The 19,778-nt window shown below is 40.4% G+C and overlaps 1 protein-coding gene across 2 annotated transcripts; it reads left to right on the top strand.

Moving 5' to 3' along the window:
- Nucleotides 1-8,474: 8,474 nt before the first annotated feature.
- Nucleotides 8,475-12,582, top strand: ASCL4 (achaete-scute family bHLH transcription factor 4). Of its 2 annotated transcripts, none has more exons than XM_033116256.1 (2): nt 8,475-9,621; nt 9,819-12,582. In XM_033116256.1, the coding sequence occupies exon 1, from the start codon at nt 9,064-9,066 to the stop codon at nt 9,553-9,555; it is 492 nt and encodes a 163-aa protein (XP_032972147.1). In that variant the 5' UTR covers nt 8,475-9,063; the 3' UTR covers nt 9,556-9,621; nt 9,819-12,582. The 2 variants fall into 2 exon arrangements, with proteins under 2 accessions (XP_032972147.1, XP_032972146.1); XM_033116255.1 differs by having other exon boundaries at nt 8,475-9,633.
- Nucleotides 12,583-19,778: the final 7,196 nt, after the last annotated feature.

Raw genomic sequence — 19,778 nt, 5'->3', positions numbered from 1 at the left:
TTTGAACAATTTTGTAAATATCAGAGGTGTATGTAAAAATCAGGTCAGATATGTGTAAGAGCTAAGATTTTAATACTTATAGAAGAAAAATAGAGAAAATCTTTGTGATCTTGATAGGACACAAAACTCAGGAACCACTAAAAAAATTAATGAATTGAACTTCATTAAAATTAAAACTTTTGGTCTTGAAAAGACACGGTCAATAAAATAAAAACTCAAGCCAGAGAAAGGGAGAAAATATTTACAAAACAAATATCTGACAAAGGACTTTTATCAGGAATATATAAAGAATCCTTTAAACTCAATAATAAGGCAAACAACCCAATTTTTTTAAATGGGCAAAAATATTTGAATAGCTACCAAAGAAGACATGGATGGCAATTAAGCACACAAAAAGGTAAGCAACATCATTTCTTATTAGGGAAATGCAAATCAAAACACAATGAGGTAACATTACATACTTATTAGAGTGGCCAGAATTAAAAAGACCAACTATAACAAATGTTGGCGCAGAGCTAAAGAAACTGGAACCCTCACACTTTGCTGGTGGGAATGCAAAATGCTGCAGCCATTTTAGAAAGCAACTTAGCAATTTCTTACACCATACGATTCAGTAATTACACTCCTAGGTATTGATTTACCCAAAAGAAAATGAAAACATTTGTACAAACACTTGTAAACAAATATTCATAGAAGCTTCATTTGTAATAACCACAAACTGGAAAAAACCCAAATGTCCATCAACTGGTGAGTGAATAAACAAATTAGAGTATACCTACATATTAGAATACTACTCAGCAATAAAAAGGAACAAGCTATTGATATTGGATGAATCTCACAAACATTAAACTAAGTGAAAGAAACCATACACAAATGACTACATATTTTAAGAGTCCATTTGTATGAAATTCTAGAAAAGGGTAAAACTATAGTAAGAGAAAGCAGATAAGTGATTGTCAGGAGTTAGGAGTGATTGGGAAGGATGAGGTTGCCTGCAAAGGAGCATGAAGGAACTTTTAGGGGTGATGGAAAGTATCTTGATTGTGACAGTGGCTACACGACTGTACACATTTGTCAACATTCACCAGAGTACACTTAAAATTGATGAGTTTTATTATATGTAAAAATACCTCAAAAAATCAATTTAAATAATAAATGCTATCAGGATCACCAAAAACTGAAGCATCCTAACTCTATTCCCCAGACTAGATTAGGTCCGTTGTATGTTCTCTCATTGTTCTTATCTTTATTAGAATTAATTGTTCCATTTTTTTGTCTTGCCAAATAGATTTTAAGTTTTGGGGAAAACACCCATGTCTATCTTATTTAATGCCATATGACATAACACAATACCTAGCACATATTGGGTGCTCAATAAGTACTTGATGAAAAAATGAAAGTCAAACTGGCATAATTCTAAGCTATGCCTATGGATTTACATATCTATTTACTTGGAGACATACAGCAAACGGATACCTAAAGGTTGCCTGAGGAGCTGATTTACGGTGCCGTGCCAATTTAAAGAGACACCAAGTTGCCAATAAGACAATAAAAACAGTGGGAGAATTACTGACCAATCAGACAAACAGAAATGAAGAGTGTTGCTGCTTGTTTAGTTTTAGAAGACCAAGTATTGGAAAGACTGTGAAACAAAGATGTAGGGTAGACCTTAGAGATAACTGTATATGAGATAAACCAGATAACAACCATTAATATTTTTGCTGGGTGGAAAAGACAGATGTAGAGAACAAATTACCTTTAAACATTATCTTCTAGCCCTCAAACAAGGACAGTGATGGGTAAATTTGGGCCTGGAGTAGGCTTCTCAGGATATCTTTCTTTCAATTGCCTATAATTACCATTTCAAATCCTGCTTCTAATCTTTTATGGTAAGGAGGGTCTGGAAATAACGACTTTTCATGTGGGTGAACCTGTTCTTTGGCATTCTTGGGATTCTCCTCCATAAAAGCCTGATACACTTATAATTTATTGTGTCAGATTCAAAGTGACTCATTTCTTTATTTAATATTTGCAGAAAAGCATGGAAAGGCTAGAGTTTATTCAGCAAATATTTGTGCCTACTATGTTCTTGGCATTGCTCTAGGCACTGGCGATAAAGCAGTGAATTAAACAGGCAAACCATACCAGTCTATATAGAGCTTATATTAATAGTGGAAAATAATAAATAAATAATAAACCAATAATAAACAAATAATTAAAATATAAAATATACCAGATAGCAATAAATACCATGAAAAAAAATGTGGCAGGGAAGACAGAAAGTGCTCAAGGATGGGGGCTACAATTTTAAGTAGGGTAGACAGAGAAGATATCATTGAAAAGGTGACAATTGAACCAAAGGAGGTTGAAGAAGTGATCTATGTGGACATCTAGAAGAAGAGTGTTTCAGTCCGAGGGCAGGACGAGTGCAAAGGCCCCAAGGCAAGAGCGTGGTTGGCCGGCTTGAGGAATTGCAAGGAGGCCAGTAACATTAGAACTGTCCTGTCCAATACAGTGGCCACTAGCCACTAGTCACATGTGTTTACTGAGCCCTGAAATGTGCCTAGTTCACATTGTGTGATTATCTTAGGGTTGGAGAGTAAAATAGAGTGATCTGTGTTAATGGCCCCAGTTCTTTCTTCCTCCTGGTAACCGTGCCCTTTGCAAGGTGACTACAGGTAATCCCAGGAAGAGGTGGAGCCTCTTTCCTCCCTCGTGATTCTGGGTTTGCCACACCAGACATGCTAGAACTCGGCCAAACTTAGCCTAAATCATTACCCCTGAGGCTCATGAACTAAATAAATGCGTATACTGTTAAGCTTCTGAGTCTCAGGGTGCTTTATTTGGTGGCCATTCTAGTAAGCTGCCTTCCTTTTCTTGGATACCACTAATTCTCTGCTCTGACCTTTGGAAACTGTTACATGGGTATAAAAGATTAAGCACTAATATTTGGAACATTATTTCTCTTGGGTTAATGATCCAAGGACTTCATTTCACTCCTGTAAGGGCTGCAGAATGGCTTGTTTTTGAATGGAGTGGATGTGGGACTAAAACTGGGATAACCTTGTGGGTTCTGTTAACTCTTTAGGCTTAAAAAAGTGGAACACACGTGGTGTTGAGCTAATTCAATTTCTCAGATCTGAAGGAACTATATTAATTTCAGTGGACGACTGGCCAGGCGGTGACTGCTGAAGGAACCCTGGTTACTCAGGCTTTGGAGTCAGACCCCTCTAGTTGAGACTGGGGAATAATCTGTGGAGTTTAACCAAAGAAATATTGATATTGAGATCTTTAAATTTTAACTTACAAGGGTAAGATTATTTAAACTTTGGGTTTTAATTTATCCTTAGTAATTTGATAATGAGGGGTGTGCTTTTCGATTTGAAGTATTACTCTATTGATCATTTATTTGATTGCATAACCTCTGGTCAGCTATACTGGAATATTCTTCATTAGAGATAGGAAAAGAATCAAGAATGGGTTTTGGGCTGAGGGACCACCAGGCTTTGGGGTTAATTTAACTAAAGTATTGTTCTGATCAGTTTTGGAGATTTTAAGGGACAAAACCTAAACTGCCCATATGTGATTCTAGGATGATAAACAAAGGAATAGTAGTTGCCAAAGAAGAAGGATAAAAACTCAGGAGGGAAAGATAAGAGCATTATATAGACTTCCTAAAATTCCAACAGTAATAATAAAAGAAATTACAAAGTAACTGAAAACTTAGCACTCAACAACTTCCATGTGTTTTTTAGGATGTGTTTTACCAAACTTTCAAGAAATAGATAGTTTCCACCTTTTACAAGTGGTTCCAGATCCTGGAAATAGATGGAAAGCTACTCAGCTTATTTTTAAGAGTTTAAAATAATGCTGAAACCAGAAAAGGAGAATACAAGAGTAGAAAACCATGAGCCAATGTAACTTGGGACTAAATCTCTAAATAAAACATTAACAAATTGAATCCAGCAGGGCATTAAAAGAATTCTGACTCCATAGGGTTTAATCCCAGGAATGCAAAATGTCTCAACATTAGCAAACCTGTCATCGAAATGTACTGTAACAGAAGTAAATTCTATTTAAAGAAGAAAAAAATACACGTGAATATCTTCATAGATGCATTTGATAAAATTTAATAGCCATTCCTGATAATACTCTTAGCAAACTAGGAGTAGAAGAAAATTTCCTTAATTTGATAAAGAATATCATCTTTGTTTCACATGGTGAAACATTACTAGCTTTCCCTTAAAAAATACAAAGATGCTAGCTATTACTACTACAAGTAGTATTGGACTGGAGATCTTCCAGAGAAATTCAATTAGAAAAACAAATGAGTTATATTAGAAAGGAAGAAACAAAACTATCATTATTAGTAGATAATATGATTATAGTTTAAGAAGTTCTAGAAAATCACGTTTTAAAAATAGCGATTAGAACTATCTTGAGTGGAGTGTTGTTTCACAAATGTGTACATTTGGCAAAACTCATTGCATTGTGCATTTACTATATGAGAGTATGTGCACTTAACTGTATGTAGATTTTTATCTCAATTAAAAACCATTAGAACTAATAAGAGAGATCACTGAAATGACTGGATTCAAGATTCACATGAAATAAATCAATAGCTTTGAAGAACCGAAAAAAATTCTATTCACAACAGAAACCACACCTGTGAGACATTTTGACATAAACGTAACAAGAAACATGTAAGATCTACATAAAGAAACCTGTGGAACTTTTTAAAAGATAAAAAAAAAAGAAGAAGAAGAAAAAAAAAGAAGACCTGAATAAATGAGTTCTATGTTCATATCAGAGAGACTCGATGTTTTTTAAAAAGTCAATTCTCTCCAAATTAATCTGTATATTTAATACAATCCTAGTTAGAATCCCAGGTTTGTTTGTTTGTCTGTTCCTCCTGACTAGTAAAAGTGCACGTCACCTTTGCTCTTCTTTTCCGACGTTGGGCAGCCTTGCTCAAGAAGTTCTTCCAGACGAATCGTGGAGTCAGCCATTCATTCCCCAAGCCTTGAGTTTAGTGCCTTTTTCTAATTCACACAAAGGCACCACATAGACAAAGAAAGGCCTTGTAAAAGGTGTAGTTGGAGAAGGTAGCCTTAAATAATAAAGAAAAGACAAAAACCATAAGGAAAGAACTAATGTATTGGACTACATCGAAATTTTACATGTCTGTATGACAAAAGACTGCACAGACAAGGTGAAAATGCAAATAGTGTTCGAGAACAACAGAAAAAATAAGTGATAAATTGTACCTAAATATTTGTGGTTCTTTAAATCTTGTTGCAAATTATCTTTAAAATAGGATGTAATGGGGTAGCCAAAGAATTAATAAAGTTTTTACCTTTCTGCATGGCAATTTGACCTTCAGTTAACTTTCTGTTATCTGTTCTTCTGAAACCTGATAAAGATAGAATTGTCAGCTATGTCGTTAGGCAACATCACTTAATATTAGAGCAATTACCTGATTGGTAAATTGCATTTGGACTGGCAAACTATAATTACCTCATGGGAGAGCATAGCTTTAGGTTTCCCTGAGGGTGAAAACTCTGTAATTGGGCCCTGGTGGGTCCCTGGAAGCTATTCCTGTGAGGTCGCGAAGAGCCGATCATAGTCTTCTTCTCACAGGTTTCAAGCCGGTGACAAAGGACCTGGGTTTTAGGGGTGGAAGTTCTCCTTGGCCTTAGATGTACCTTTAAATCTACTGAGGCCGATCTGTAGTGACTCAAGCAGTCCACCTAGGAGTATAGAAGCCTAGTCCCAAGTGTCCTTGGAGGTTTAGCATACCTGTAACTCAATCTCACCAGTCTTATGAAGTATCTTTAAAGTTGGAGAGAACCCTTGTCGGGATCAAAATGAACTGGAGAGTGACTGAGACACAGGTTCGCCTCCTTTGATCTGCTTGTTTGTATTGAAGAAGGCAGCCTCCCTCTTCCTCCTCCTCCTCTTCACATCGTTCGAGTAAAACAGTGCTTCTCACTTATTTCCAATGCATTTACGTCTTCAAAAGCATAAGAAAGACTCTATCAGTATTTGTTGTGACCACGTAGATATATCATAACATTACTTGAACCCTGTAAAAAGACCATTGTAAGATCAGGTTCTGAAAATCTATTTTAAATAGCAGTATTAGTGCAGGGGTGGGAAACAAAGTCCTATGAGTATTTATTCTTTCAGGGTCAGGATTTATAAACAGCCAAGGAAACCTGGTCCAAGAGTTTTAAATTATAATGATAAATCTGTTGGTTTGGGTCAGATCAGGGGCGTCCCTTAAGTTTTCTATACATTCTCTTATTATTTTAAACTTCACTAGATTGAAAAATACAAAAGTGGAGGTGGCCGGTTAGCTCAGTTGGTTAGAGCATGCCCCTAGCACCTAGGGTCACCGGTTTGATCCCCACATGGGCCAGTTTGAACTGTGCCCTCCACAACTAGACTGAAATAACTACTTGACTTGCAGCTGATGGGTGCTGGAAAAACATACTTAAAATAAATAAAAGTTTAAAAAGCAAAAGAAAAAGAAAGAAAAATACAAAAGTAATATGTGCTTTTTGTGATAAGTTAAACAGTAGAGAGATCCATAAAGAAAAATGAACACCTCCCCCAATCGCAGTGCCACCCTTTTTAGGCAACCAATGACCAAAGTTTAGTGTGCATCTTTCCACCTCCTTCTCTGTGCTCACACAAACACATATAAAGACATATACGTCACATAGAATAGTTCGTTTAACTTCAAGCTGCATACATTACTCTGCAATTTGCTCTTTTTCACTTCACACATAGGCATCTTTGCAAGTTCTTACATATAGCTCTAACATTTTTAATAATAGCATAATATTCTAAAAGGATTAGCTCTTTTCCTAGTGATGGACATTCAGGCTGTTTTCATTTTTTAAAAATCACTACAATGTTGTAATAGATATTATTATAAATATAGATCCATGCCGGTGCATTTATTTTTGTAGGACAAAATTGTAGGGTTCTCTGGGCGAAAGGATATGTGATGTGCACTATTAATTCTAACAGTTACTTTTCCAAAAGCTTGTAGCAATATATGCTTCCACCTCTTCCCCAAATCTTTGCCTGCCCGAGGTGTTAGCAATTTAAAAAAAAAAAGTTTTGCCAATCTGAGAATGAAAAATGGTATCTTTTAACTGTTCTCCTTTTTGCTCCCCTCCAATCTATTCCCCACTCTGCAGAAGTGATCTTTTTGAAAAACAATTTTTACTACCTCACTTCCCTGCTCAAAATACCTCATTTATTTCTTGTCACTCTCAGAATGAAGGCGAACGTCTTTGACATGGCCAAAAGGCACGTCGTGGTCTAATCGTCTATCTGCCTGTCTGGTGGGGTTTTCTCCCAACAAGAAGAACTTTCTCATGATCTAACTCTACTGAGAAGTTAAGATGACATATAAGCTTGTTTGCCGGTACAAGCCACATGGGGAGCTATGTCTTATAAAATGTGACTATCTTATGCCTGAAAGGAATAATTATTTCCATTTTATTTGCCTTGATGGAAGTGTTTTTCCAGTTGCTTCGGGCAGATCATTTAGAGTAAACAGGGAAGCGTAGGACTTGTCAAAAAAAAAAAACAACATGTTAGGGCGACACCTTGGCTCCTGAGGAACAGGCAGAAAGTCTGGTCATAAATGGAGGGGGTTTTTGCTTCTCTTGTTTTTAAGTTGGACTTTTAAAGTAGAAGCTGCCTTTAATGTGCTGGTTTGCAGAACAGGAAATCTGATTTTTCAGTGTGATAACACGTTCTTTGACATTAACCAGTACAGTTGGATTTTTAATGACACTTTCATCTTCAAAGCCCTTCACCAACATGGGTGGATTAATTATTCATTTTTGGTGGTGTGTGAAAAAAGAAAGGTCTTCAAAGCCACCATCCTTTCTCCTTGGAATTGGGGCTCTCCACCTTTCAAATGTTGCTTTCCTGCCCCCAAGGGAGAAAATAAATTGCACCTTTCTTTTTCTTAAGACAAAAAGAATACAATAGAAATCCGCTCTTTACACTATGGAAAGATGATGTCCTTATATCCTGGGTGGGATTAGAAGAGGTCGGAAAGCTGTGTTTAAAGTGTGTTTACAGTAAGCATTGTGAGAAATGACTTTGGCTAAAAGTGTTTGTTACTGTTCAGCCTTTTGATGTGCTCCTGAAAAATAGCACAATGCATGAAGCACCCTGCGTTAACCGTAAGTTGAAGCATAATAGCCAGACCCTTATATTCGTTGCTAAACTATATTTCTTTCCTGTTCCCTTCAAAAAAATGTCTAATTGGGGTTTTAAAAGATTTGACTTCGGAGAAGAAAACCCTCAAGCCTTCCCTAGGGTCCTCCTTGACTTAACACATTTTATAACCACAAGGGAGCAGTCTTTCCTTTGATGAAGTCTTCCCTCCACCTCCCCAGAAATGAAAGAGCAAGTGTAGGTTTGCAAACAGAGTAAAAGCCCTTTCCATTAGCCCTGGACGCCGGAAACCACAAAGGGCAGTCAAGTTTTGATTTTCAAGGAGAAAGCCTCTGGGTGATCTTTCCGCTCAGCCGCTCGGCCGCCAGGAGATCTGTTGGTTCCTGGGATGAGTTCTTCTGAATCCTTGCAGATTTCTATGTTCTTGAAGACCCAAATCAGTGGATTACAGTCATCGAAAAGCTTAGGTGACTTCGGAAGATTACTCTGTTTGGTGTACGCTCACATTGCCAGGCTGGGGGACCGAGCAGTGGAACCCCTTTTGTTATCTTTTTAAAGAAGATCAGAGAGGAAGACGGGTTCAAAGTGTGGATTAAGGGGTCCTAAATCTTTGCCTAGCACCTCCGTCTGGATCTTCATAAATAGATTGAGGAGTGCAATGAATTTATGGGATCATGCGAAGTGTCCTTGAAGCTTGTTCTGGAACCTAGCTTCCGGACCCAGAAACTTCTCCAAACACAGACCTGTTGTGCCAGGCAGTCTGAATGGACCGGCATCTCTGCTTTGAAGATTTGCAGCTTTCTTTTCTGTTGAGAGATTAATCTCTGGGGTGATCGGTTGGCTTTTGGGCGAACGATGGAGAAACATAAACCCGCCGGCCTGCTGACCTTGCCGTACCACCTCCACCCGGTGCCCCTGAGCTTGCCTGGGACCCTGCCCCGCCTTCCTCTGAGTGACCCGTTCAGGGTCTCCTTGCATCTGGACGCCGCGTGCCGCGCCCCGCGACGGCCCTACCTGCCCCTGCCGCTGGACGGCGCCTTCCAGCCCGCCTTCCTCCACAAGCGCAACCAGCGCGAGCGGCAGCGGGTACGCTGCGTGAACGAGGGGTACGCGCGCCTCCGAGACCACCTGCCCCGCGAGCTGGCTGGCAGGCGCCTCAGCAAAGTGGAGACGCTCCGCGCCGCCATCGGCTACATCAAGCACCTCCAGGAGCTGCTGGACCGCCACGCGCCGGGGCAGGAGGACCCAGCCGGCACCCCGCGCAGGCCCGAATGCAACAGCGATGGCGAGTCCAAGGCCTCGTCGGCGCCTTCGCCCTGCAGCGAGCCCGAGGAGGGGGGCAGCTAGCGAGCCCCGGGACTCAGGCCGGACCTCGTGCCCGCTGCACCGCGCGCCTTTGCAGTCTGGTCTGAGGTTCTCTCCCAAGTTGGTTGCATTGTATTTTTGTCTGGCTTTTCTTCCAGGGAAAAAAAAAAATCTTAGGAATAAGAAATTAATGCTTTGGGGGGGAAAGATGTTTTGACGTTCTGGTTGGCTTTATCCCTCTTGTTGGTTTTGTGCCTGCAATGTAAAGGTGCTTATTAAAGGAAACTCTTTTGTACTTCTCAAAGGCAAACCATACCAGATTCTGAGCACCTCATTCTGAAAACTCAACGCGCAGTCACAGTGGGTATTTCCTACAGTCAGCCGTGTGGGTGAATTCTGTACAAACTATTGAAATAAATCCAACCGTAAACAAAGAAGAACTTTCCCAAAGTAAATAAATAAATGGCAGTTGTTAAGATGAGAGGAATGCTTGCTTTCATTCCTTCCTTTGGAAACTGTATTAGACATTTAATCGACGCGGTGCTGTGGCGGAAGGTGGTGATTCTGAGCTGACGACTGAGGACACACTGGTCAGAGCGCGCTGCTAGGCCAGTCTAGGCTGTTGACTGACTATGTGAACGGCGGTGCGAGAGAAGACGTTCCATATTTGACGTATCGCGTTTTATCAAAAAGTGGCTATTTGGAAACGGCATCGCATTTAGCAGATAACATGTTAGTGTCAACGATCTCTTTGGAAGAGAACTCAGATTTGTATGAAAACTTACTTTTCCTCTCAGTTGTTTTCGTCCACCGTTTTTTCATTTCCCTTTTCTTTGCGCCGCCCCTTGTAGTTCTCATTCCATCTAACTTTGGCTAAACTGAAGTGACATGGTGACTTTGAAAAAAATGAAAAAGAAAGACATGCTTAGCGGGTTGAATGGGATGGACTGAGGTTGGTACATTCTCAATCTTCTTTCCAGTTATATTGACATTATCTAGTGACGTTGGCTTGTTCCTAGTCTTTTAAAAATACTTAATTCTAGTTGTCTTTTTTCCCCCTGAGACAAAATTATAAATTCAGTAGATAAGTCAAAAGCTTGTTAACCTAAGAAATAAACTTCCTCTCTCTAAAGTTATTTCCTAATATGCTGAATTGCCCTTTCCACACAGGCAGCTTTGGTATGGGGGTGGGGAGCGCGGCTAGGAAATAGACAAAAAGACAAACTGACAATGGTGAGTCCTTTCAGGACTGCACGTAATCCCCACACTGGTCTCCTGAAGTAGGTTTTATTACCCTCTTTTTACGGATGTGTCAACTGAGGGAAGCTAATAGTTAGTGAACATTTTTTACATGCGAGGAATTAAGTTGTGTGCTTTCTACATTTTGTCCTAATTCTCATAAATTTGTGAGATATTACTCATATTTTGTGGTTTAAAAAAAAAAATGAAGCTCAAGGTTATCTGCCTTGCCCAGGTTAGTGGTGCTACGATTAGTTGAGCTGAGATCCAGTCCTTCCCTTGCTCTGAGCAAACATTACTTGACCTGTGGAACACTGAACCATGTTAAAAAGTATAATTACTACTATTTATAACGATGAGCTATAACAGCATGCTCTTGTTTCCAGCTGCACAGATAAATGCTATGCAATGATTCACAACCAAACTTTCCTTTTTCTCAAGAACAAGGGAGAGTATTTTGGTTTGAATGAACAAGATGTAAGAGCTGTTTTCTCTTACCTATCACGTAGTTACAACCTCATGCACTCCTACAACATATCCATTTTAGTCTCTAGCAGGTCTTTATCCCATGTGAGGGTTTCAGAGAAGCAAGCCTAAGTGAGATATATTTACTAATTAGGAAAAAAAAAGAGGCAGGGGACATCCATGTTACCATCCTGGTGAGTTGGAGGAGATACTAATTAATCAAGTCACTAAGAACCTTGGGAGACTTTTTCAGGGGTCTTTGACAGGCAGTAATCCGGCTCTCCATTCCTTTATTCTGGTTGGACATGGGCTAACACCTTGACACTTTTTGACACTTTTAGAAATAGAAATAGCAACAATAAAAGAGTATATTTTGTTTCATCTACACAGACTATGTGATTGCTTTTTAAATGCATGAAAAAATACTTTTACCTCTTTAACTAGATGTATAAAATCCGTGAATAAATATAATACACTATGCTGGGATGAGTGGCTTATAATAAAGAGAAAGACAAAGGTGGTTTTAATAGAGAACTTTATTCTGGATAAAATGCATTAAGAGACTTTTAATGTGGCTTTATTTGAAGCCCTATTAAGAATAAGGCAATGATTTTGAAAAACCTTTTGGAAAAAATTACGTAAAATCTTATCTCAATCATATAACTTTGTTTTCAGAAAAAAAAAATCAGGCAACTTTTCTAGAAACTTCCTGATGGCTTCCAGGAGGAGCACCAGTCCAGGAATGAGACCTTTTAAAATGTTCCATCTTTCCTTTTCCTGTGAGTGAACGCTTAATTAACCACAGAACCATTTTACTTTCAAAAAGAACAAAGTTGGTTCTAAGTACTTATGCCATCATTTTTGCTGCAAACATTTTCGCCACATCACTAATTGGCTGGAAGGTGATTTTGCCATAAAAAAAAGATAAAATAACTGGTTAATAGTTTGGTGGTTTTTTTGGTTTGGTTGCTTGGTTTCATTTCTCCATTGATGAATCAACTGCATTCATTTGACTTAATGTATTTGAAATAATTGTCACTTTCATTTCATTTTTCCACTGACAAGTTGTCATAGTTACTCCCATTTTTATATTATGCATAAATCTTACCTAGCCCTCATAATGGTCTACACAGTGACGAGCAGGTGTGGTAGTGATGATGGTCTTAAAATACATAGTTAGCGTTTCTTTCAGATGAGGATGATTTGCCCTAAGAGTTGGCTTCTTATTTTGAAACCCACTACCTTGGAAGGAGAAAGGGGCTGGGGGTTCTCTCTGAGGGCACAGTGTTGAACCCACATGTCCCATAGAATAAGGACAAGTGACTAGCTACAATCCATAAAATAAAATCAGTTATTCGCACAGCATTCCATGAATCTACACACATTTGAAATGCATTCCGATATTTTGTATTTCACAATAAATTCCTTTTAATTTTATTATGTTCTTTTTATGTTTTTGTTTGTTTGTTCATTCATTCATTCATTCATTCATTCATTCATTCATTCATTTTAAGTGTGTTTTTCCAGGACACATCCGCTCCAAGTCAAGTAGTTGTCTCAATCTAGTTGTGGAGGGCGCAGCTCACAGTGGCCCATGTGGGGATCGAACCCACAATCTTTTTGTTAAGAGCATCGTGCTCTAACCAACTGAGCTAACCAGCCGCCCCTGTTATGTCCTTTTTAATGTTCCTCTTTTATTTTTTGTGATTTGATCCTTTTTACAGCAAAATAGCCTTACTAATTGGCTAATTAGATATGCAGTGAAAATGTTTGCAGTAAAAATGCGCATGACTTTTGTTGGGATGTGAAAATACCAGATGTGCTGTAGAAGAAAGATCACATTCATGTTTCCAAAAAAAAGAAAAAATGCTCGTGACAAAGATGCTAAAGTGGATACTAGACATGAACAAAATCAATGACCAAGAAGTTACGTGAAGCAACAGAGGGGGTTTTTGTGGAAATGATGCAGTCACGAAAGGAGAAACGTTTATATGACCTTCAAGATCTTCCTTGTTTTTTTGGCCACTCAGCCCAGACATAGCCATTGATTACACTTTATTGCTTTTAGAATATTCCCTGTGGTTCATAACCCTAATTCAAAGCTGCGCCACCTCATCCCAACCCCCGAGTGTACAGAGAAGAGGGGCTGGGGTGGGGTGTGGCAGTGTGCCCTGGCCTAGGGCTTGGTCCAGCTCAGCCACTCACTGTCCTGGTGATGTTGGGTGAGTTCCCCACTTCTGTGGTCTCAGTTCTCTCTGCACAGACACGTGAAGATTAGATTGCATCATCTTTTAGGTCTTATAGCTCGAAGTGCCATTCAGCTGGCACGTGCAAAGTCGTAGACTGGGGGAAAGAAGTGCCTACGTGCCCACTTCCTGCCCGTAGTACAGCAGCCTCCTTCCCACTAGAAAGGGCCAGTCCCAAAGCTTCAGCTTACTTGTTTTGCGTTCTAGTTGCTGTTACAATAAAAAAAAAAGAAAAGAAGAAAAAGAAGAAAAAGAAAAGAAAAAAAAGAAATCAAGCTTCATACTTTTTTGTTGAATGGAATTTAAAGAATCTTACAATCTGGAGGAAAAATAGACCCATTTTACCTGAACATGAGGAAAAAAGGTGTATGATGTCCAAAATTAAAAATGCTATGAAGATAGAGAGAAAAGAGCGATTTGTTCCAGCTTCCAGAGAGCAAAGAAGTAGGAGGACAGCTTTTGGGGCTGCAGTACCAGGCAGATGAAAATGGAATGAGCATTACAGGCAGAGGGTCTGAGGGAAGATGCCTAGAAAGTAGGAACTGTGTTTGGAGAGTAGAGCCTGAGTAATAGGAGACTAGAAATGATGGCTGAGACAAGGTTCTAGAAGGCTTTGAAAGCGAGGCTAAAACAAAACTTGCCCTTTATATTTTAGACAATGGGGAACTATCGGAAAAAAGCTTTTTTCTTTTTGTTCGTTTGGAAAGAGAGTGAACTATTTAGCACTGTGGATGAGGATCTCTCTCACGGCAGGAAGCAGCCGGCCAATACGGTATTGCAATAATGAAGAGAGGAAGTGAGAGCCTAGCTTAAGGCGGAGGCAGGGGAATGAAAAGGAAGGGAGGAGCTGAGAGACCACGTGGGAGGAGCACTGACAGGTCCTGGTAACTCAGAGAAGGGGAATGAGGGAAGAGGCAGAGGGAGAAAGTTAAAGACAACTCTAGTTAAATTCCCATCCACTGAAATGGGGAACACGGAAAGAGAAGCAGATTTAAAAGGTACAAGTCTTGTTTCGGAGACGCTGGGTTTGAAATACCAATAGGCTACTCCTGTCCATAAACAGTTGTAAAGGCTGATGTCAAGGTCAGGAAGGACATCAAGGACAGCTGTAGACTTGAGAGTCATATACATATAGGTACCGTGTTTCCCCGAAAATCAGACCGGGTCTCGTATTAATCTTTGCTTCAAAAGATGCATTAGGGCTTATGTTCAGGGGATGTCATCCTGAAAATTCATGCTAGGGCTTATTTTCCAGTTAGGTCTTATTTTCAGGGAAACACGATAGTAATAGGAATAGGTGAGAGCTCCCAGGGAGGCTACTGAGAGCAAGAGAACAAAGCTGGGGCAGGCCTACCCTCCAGGGAGTGGCAGAAGAAGGTATGTCTTTGAAGAGGACTAAGAAGTTAGAAGGAGAACCAGGCTAGTAGGAGATCGTGACAATTAAATGTGGATATCATTTTATAACAAGAAGGGAGTGGTTGAGAGTCTCCTATGAATCACAGGGGTTGGGGAGCTTAAGTGTGAGAGGGACCCATTGGATTTAGCCATTAACACACCACGGGAGACCTTTGTAAGAGCATAAAATGGGTGGGACGAGAAAGCAGAGGTAAGGTGGAGACTGCCTTTTCAAGATGTTTCACAATGAATGAAGAGAGATGGGATGATGTATAGGGAAACCCACTGGAAGAAAAGATGGTTCATCAGAGGTAGTTCTAAGCCTGAGATCTTAGAGGTGAATATCCTGGTTGATGCAGAGACTCATAGGTGACAAGACTTCAGGGAATCTGAAGTCAAGGGGGGTGGTGAAGGTCCTAGAAACTGGAGAGGTGAAAGAACTGGAAGGGCAGGGGGTTGGAGAGGAATGCATTCAGCTTAAGACTAAGGTAGGTATTTAAGTCATGAAGAAGACGGAGCAGGGTCTGCCATTTGCGGATAACAGGGATGGAAGAGAAGAGGATTGTATGACTGTGTGATTTTAGTGTTGTTCCTTAGGTAATGTCTGGTTTCAAAAGCATTGAGTTAACAGTTTTTAATGACTTGGTTAAGAAGTTGGCACGTCTTCTCTGTGATGACACACGATTTTAAATTACATTCATATTTATTTCATGTTTTATAGTTCTGTGACTATGGTAACTCTGGAAAGTTCTACCATGTTTATTACATGAACTAACGATAATATAGGCAAAACACCTTGCCCAAGAGTCTGGCAGCAAATAATAGATGCTCAATAATTTCCTTTTGTCTGTGGCTTACTCTTCTCTTGTAGAAAAACTTCTACGGAGTAACCAATACAAAGTAAGGAGCAAGGGCTGGAGAGAAAGAAAACAGTCCCTTATTTTCTTCCCTGTGTGGAATTTCTGGGGATGGGAAGGAGAATAAATTCACCTAGGAAAAAAGAGCAGAGTTTGGAGGAGAGTGGAATTGAGATGTCCTTCCTTCCAGCAGTTTTTGATCTGTTGGTAGCATAACATTAACCCTGGACAGTTGAGCTTAACTGTCATTCTGACTCCAGGTGCTATAAGCCTTAAATGGAATCCGAGAGAGCAAAGTGCCATCGGGGCTGCCGAAAGCATTTCGTAGGATGAGTCAGTGTTACTCAGCTATCACCAAGCCGGCCAGCCAACCAAGGTGTCAGTTGGTGCATTGCAAAAGCTTTCTGAGCTGTTTGTTTAGACACAGGTTTTCTTCAAAGCTCCCAAAGTTATCACTGTCATCTCTAAAAATGGAAAACAAGCCCACTTGTGACTCTGGCAATGAGACTTTTGATGAAAATGTGGCCCAAATGATGGACTCCTTCTCTGCAGAGAGATCTCTAAAAAGGCAGACTCCATCCCTAGATGAGTGCTCTCGGCCCTTCTCTATCAGCCGTCGCCAACCCTTTCATCCTCCTGCTGGCGGACAGGCTGCTGGGAGGGGCCGAGGGCCTCACGTTGCTTTATATTTTCTTTATTGGTTCATGAAACCATAGGACCCTTTCCAGCTCTTTGATTGTTATCGTTGAGTTGTTTGACTTGCAGGCTGTCTGGGAGGTGAGATTGGTTTTTAATCCTTTCGTAGCTATTTAGCTGCGTCCTTTGGTGAAAACCTGTCAGCGGCCTTTTCATGTTGGGTTACTCACTGCCATTAACCATGGCCAAAATGAAACCGCAGATGCTGCAGAAGGTGTGTCCAGACGATAAAACTCTCCAAACTGGTTTTTTACCTACAGAGCAAGCCTTGAGGGGGGCCGCTCCTGAAGACATTTCCCATTTCCCTGACAGTGGAGACGTCTCTGAAGAAGGAATCCTATCTCAGAGGCTAGGACTAGAAAGGGCCTCAGGAAATGACCTGATTCAACCTGAGGGGTTTGAGTGAAATGAAAGACTAAACCATGCAGGGGAAAAGCGTTATCTGTTCTCTCTTGAAACACCTCTAATGACAGAAATTCTCCACTAGCCAACATTTCCTGAGGGTCTACCTGAAGGCAGGCTGGCCCTTATGTGTATTATTCTCATCTGATCGACATGACATTCCTATGAGGTAAGTATTGTATATCGTTTCTATTTTAAAGATGAGGAAACTGAAGCTGAGAGAGGTGAATGAAGTAGCTTATACAGAGAAGTGGTTGGTCTTCATGCATCCGTTCATCCATATATTTATTCATCAATCAGCAGATATTTAGTGATTGCCTCCACAGAACTTAGTATTAGGAAGAGAGTCAATAAACAAGCGTACATATATAATGCTTCAGGTGGTGAGAATGGCTAAGAAGAAAAGTATAGCCAGGATTTTTGTAATTCAATTACTTTCCCTCCTTGTTTTCAACCAACATCTCTTCTTTCACTGTTCTGAAGCAGCCCTGTGCAGATTCAAATGACTTGCAATCATAAAAGCATATTTGAAGACCATTAAGTCCCTCCCTGTAAGCTCTTGGTTGAGACCCATAGTTACCATACTTATAGCTCAAAATCCATGTAAAAAAAAAAAATCGAGGGACAAGTGCATTAGGGGTCCTGGCTGTTTAGGGGACCACTTCCCAATCCCCATTTACATTCACAGCAACCAAAGTTGATTCAGAACATTAGAATGCTTCCTGATATAATTCTGGTTTGACAGCTGAAAGGAGAGCAAAGTTTTCTACAGAAGACCCACAACTTCAGCTGTATCTTGACAAAGCAGAAAGGACCTGGATTCTGGTTCTGACTTCGGCACTTATTGACTGTGTTTCCTTGGGCAAGTGATACGACCTCTCTGAACCTATTTCTTCATCTGTAAACTTAAGGTTAGGAATATCTATTCCATCTCACAGACTTATGGTAAAGGTGACATGAGGCTACATTAACATCTCTGTAAACTAGGAAGTGCTGTCATCACTATTAATCCATGGGCAATCCATCAATTCTCTAATGGACGATAGGAATAGCTTTGCAGAACAACACTGCTCTAGTTCGTCTGAAGAATTCTATTCAACGTTAAGTCAGTTGATGTTGATTAAACTCTTAGGTATAATGATGGAAATAGTTAACATGCTAGGTTTTCTCATGTGTAATGAGCCACTTGAAAACCTCTAACAACAGAGATTTATTATTTCTCACAATGGAGAAATAACTGGAATCGCTGGCCTCTAAGCGATTCCTAAAATTTCTAAGATGGCCTCTCTCCACGTGGTCCTTCTTCCTTGAGGCGGCCTGAAGATCTCAGAGCAGGAAGAGGGGGCAAGAATGGAGGCTGCCAACAGCTCAGGAGTCACAGGTCTACATCCTTTCGGTCAAAGCCAGTCACAAGACCAATGCAGACTGGAGAGAAGGAACACAGAGCCCACTTCCAGACAGGAGATTGCAGCCCCGTGGCAGAAGCATCCAGATTATGGGAAACTGTTGTGGCTGTGTTGGCAAATGACCTACCATAAACACTTTGTCTATGAGGTGTCATTCTATTTTTAAATTACCCATTTATAAAACTATTTTAAAATTATTTCAAACTTAAAGTAGCCAGACAGTATAAAGAACTCCCATACCCCATTTACCCATAATCCCCGATTGTTTATATTTTACCACATTTGCTCCTTTGCCCACTCTGAGGAACTAAGTACTAATTATTGTTAGTCATTTTCTGAACCTTTAAGCACTCCAGTATGTTTTTCTCCCAAACAAGGTCTGATGTGTTTTTTCCACCACCACCAAGCAATTCTCCAATTCTCAGTGGACACGGCATAGATGTGCTACAATTTCTCAATTCTGTAGCTAGCCTCGGCTCCCACAGACTAAGAGCTCAGTCCCACAAGACTTCAGACAACCCAAGTTCAGGTTCTTACCTGTGCTTTTGACTGACTGGCTATAAACTAGAGCTTCCCATGACCCCTTCCTCGGGCTTGCTTAACTTGCTAGAGCGGATCACAGAACTCAGGAAAGCAGTTTCCTTAATAGATCACTGGTTTATTACAAAGGATATTAATGGATATAAATGAACAGCCAGATGAAGAGATACACAGGGGTTGGTCTGGAAGGGTCACAAACACAGGAGCTTCTGTCCCCGAAGTTTGGGATGTGTCACCCTCTGGGCACGGGGATGCGTTCTGGTTCACCAGCCCATAAGCTCTCCGAACTCCATCCCTTTGGTTTTTACGGCGGTTACGGCGGTTTCATACACAGGCACTACTGATTAAATCATTGGTCTTTGGTGCTTTAGGTCAACCTCCAGCCCCTTACCTCTCCCCCACTTCGTGGAGGCTGGGAGTGGGGCTGAACCTTCCAACCCTCTAATTACAGGGTTGGTTCTCCTGGCAACCAGCCCCCATCCTTAGGGGCTTTCCAAAAGTCATCTCATTAACATAAACTCTGGTGTAGTTGAAAGGGGCTTGTTAGGAATAACAAGACACCTTTATCCCTGTTACCCCTTAGGAAATTCCAAAGCTTTTAGGAACTCTGTGCCAGAAACAGAATGGAGCCCAAATATTTCTTATTACATAACCATCACAACATCACACAAGCACACTATCCTGCATAACCTCCATCAAGAAACCAACCTTGGCACATCACTACTGACCCATTTATAGATGCTATTCAAATTTCACCAACTATACCAACAATGTCAGTTTTCCCTTTTTGGTCCAAGATCCTCTTCAGGAACACATATTGTCTTTAATTGTCATGTCTTTTCAGACTCTGGAATAGCTTGTCAGTCTGTCCCTGGCTTTTCGTTTCCTGGACAGGCCTTCTCCATTCTGTAGGAGGACCCTAAACTTGGGTCCATCTGATGTTTGCTCATGCCCAGACTCAGGCTACGCATTCTAGACAGAAACAGCTGTCAAGAGATGGCGCTGTGTTCCTTTCTGCC

The sequence above is a fragment of the Rhinolophus ferrumequinum genome, chromosome 10 (genome assembly GCF_004115265.2).
Source record: "Rhinolophus ferrumequinum isolate MPI-CBG mRhiFer1 chromosome 10, mRhiFer1_v1.p, whole genome shotgun sequence".
Taxonomy (NCBI): domain Eukaryota; kingdom Metazoa; phylum Chordata; class Mammalia; order Chiroptera; family Rhinolophidae; genus Rhinolophus; species Rhinolophus ferrumequinum.
This window is presented reverse-complemented; position numbering and strand designations above follow the sequence as displayed.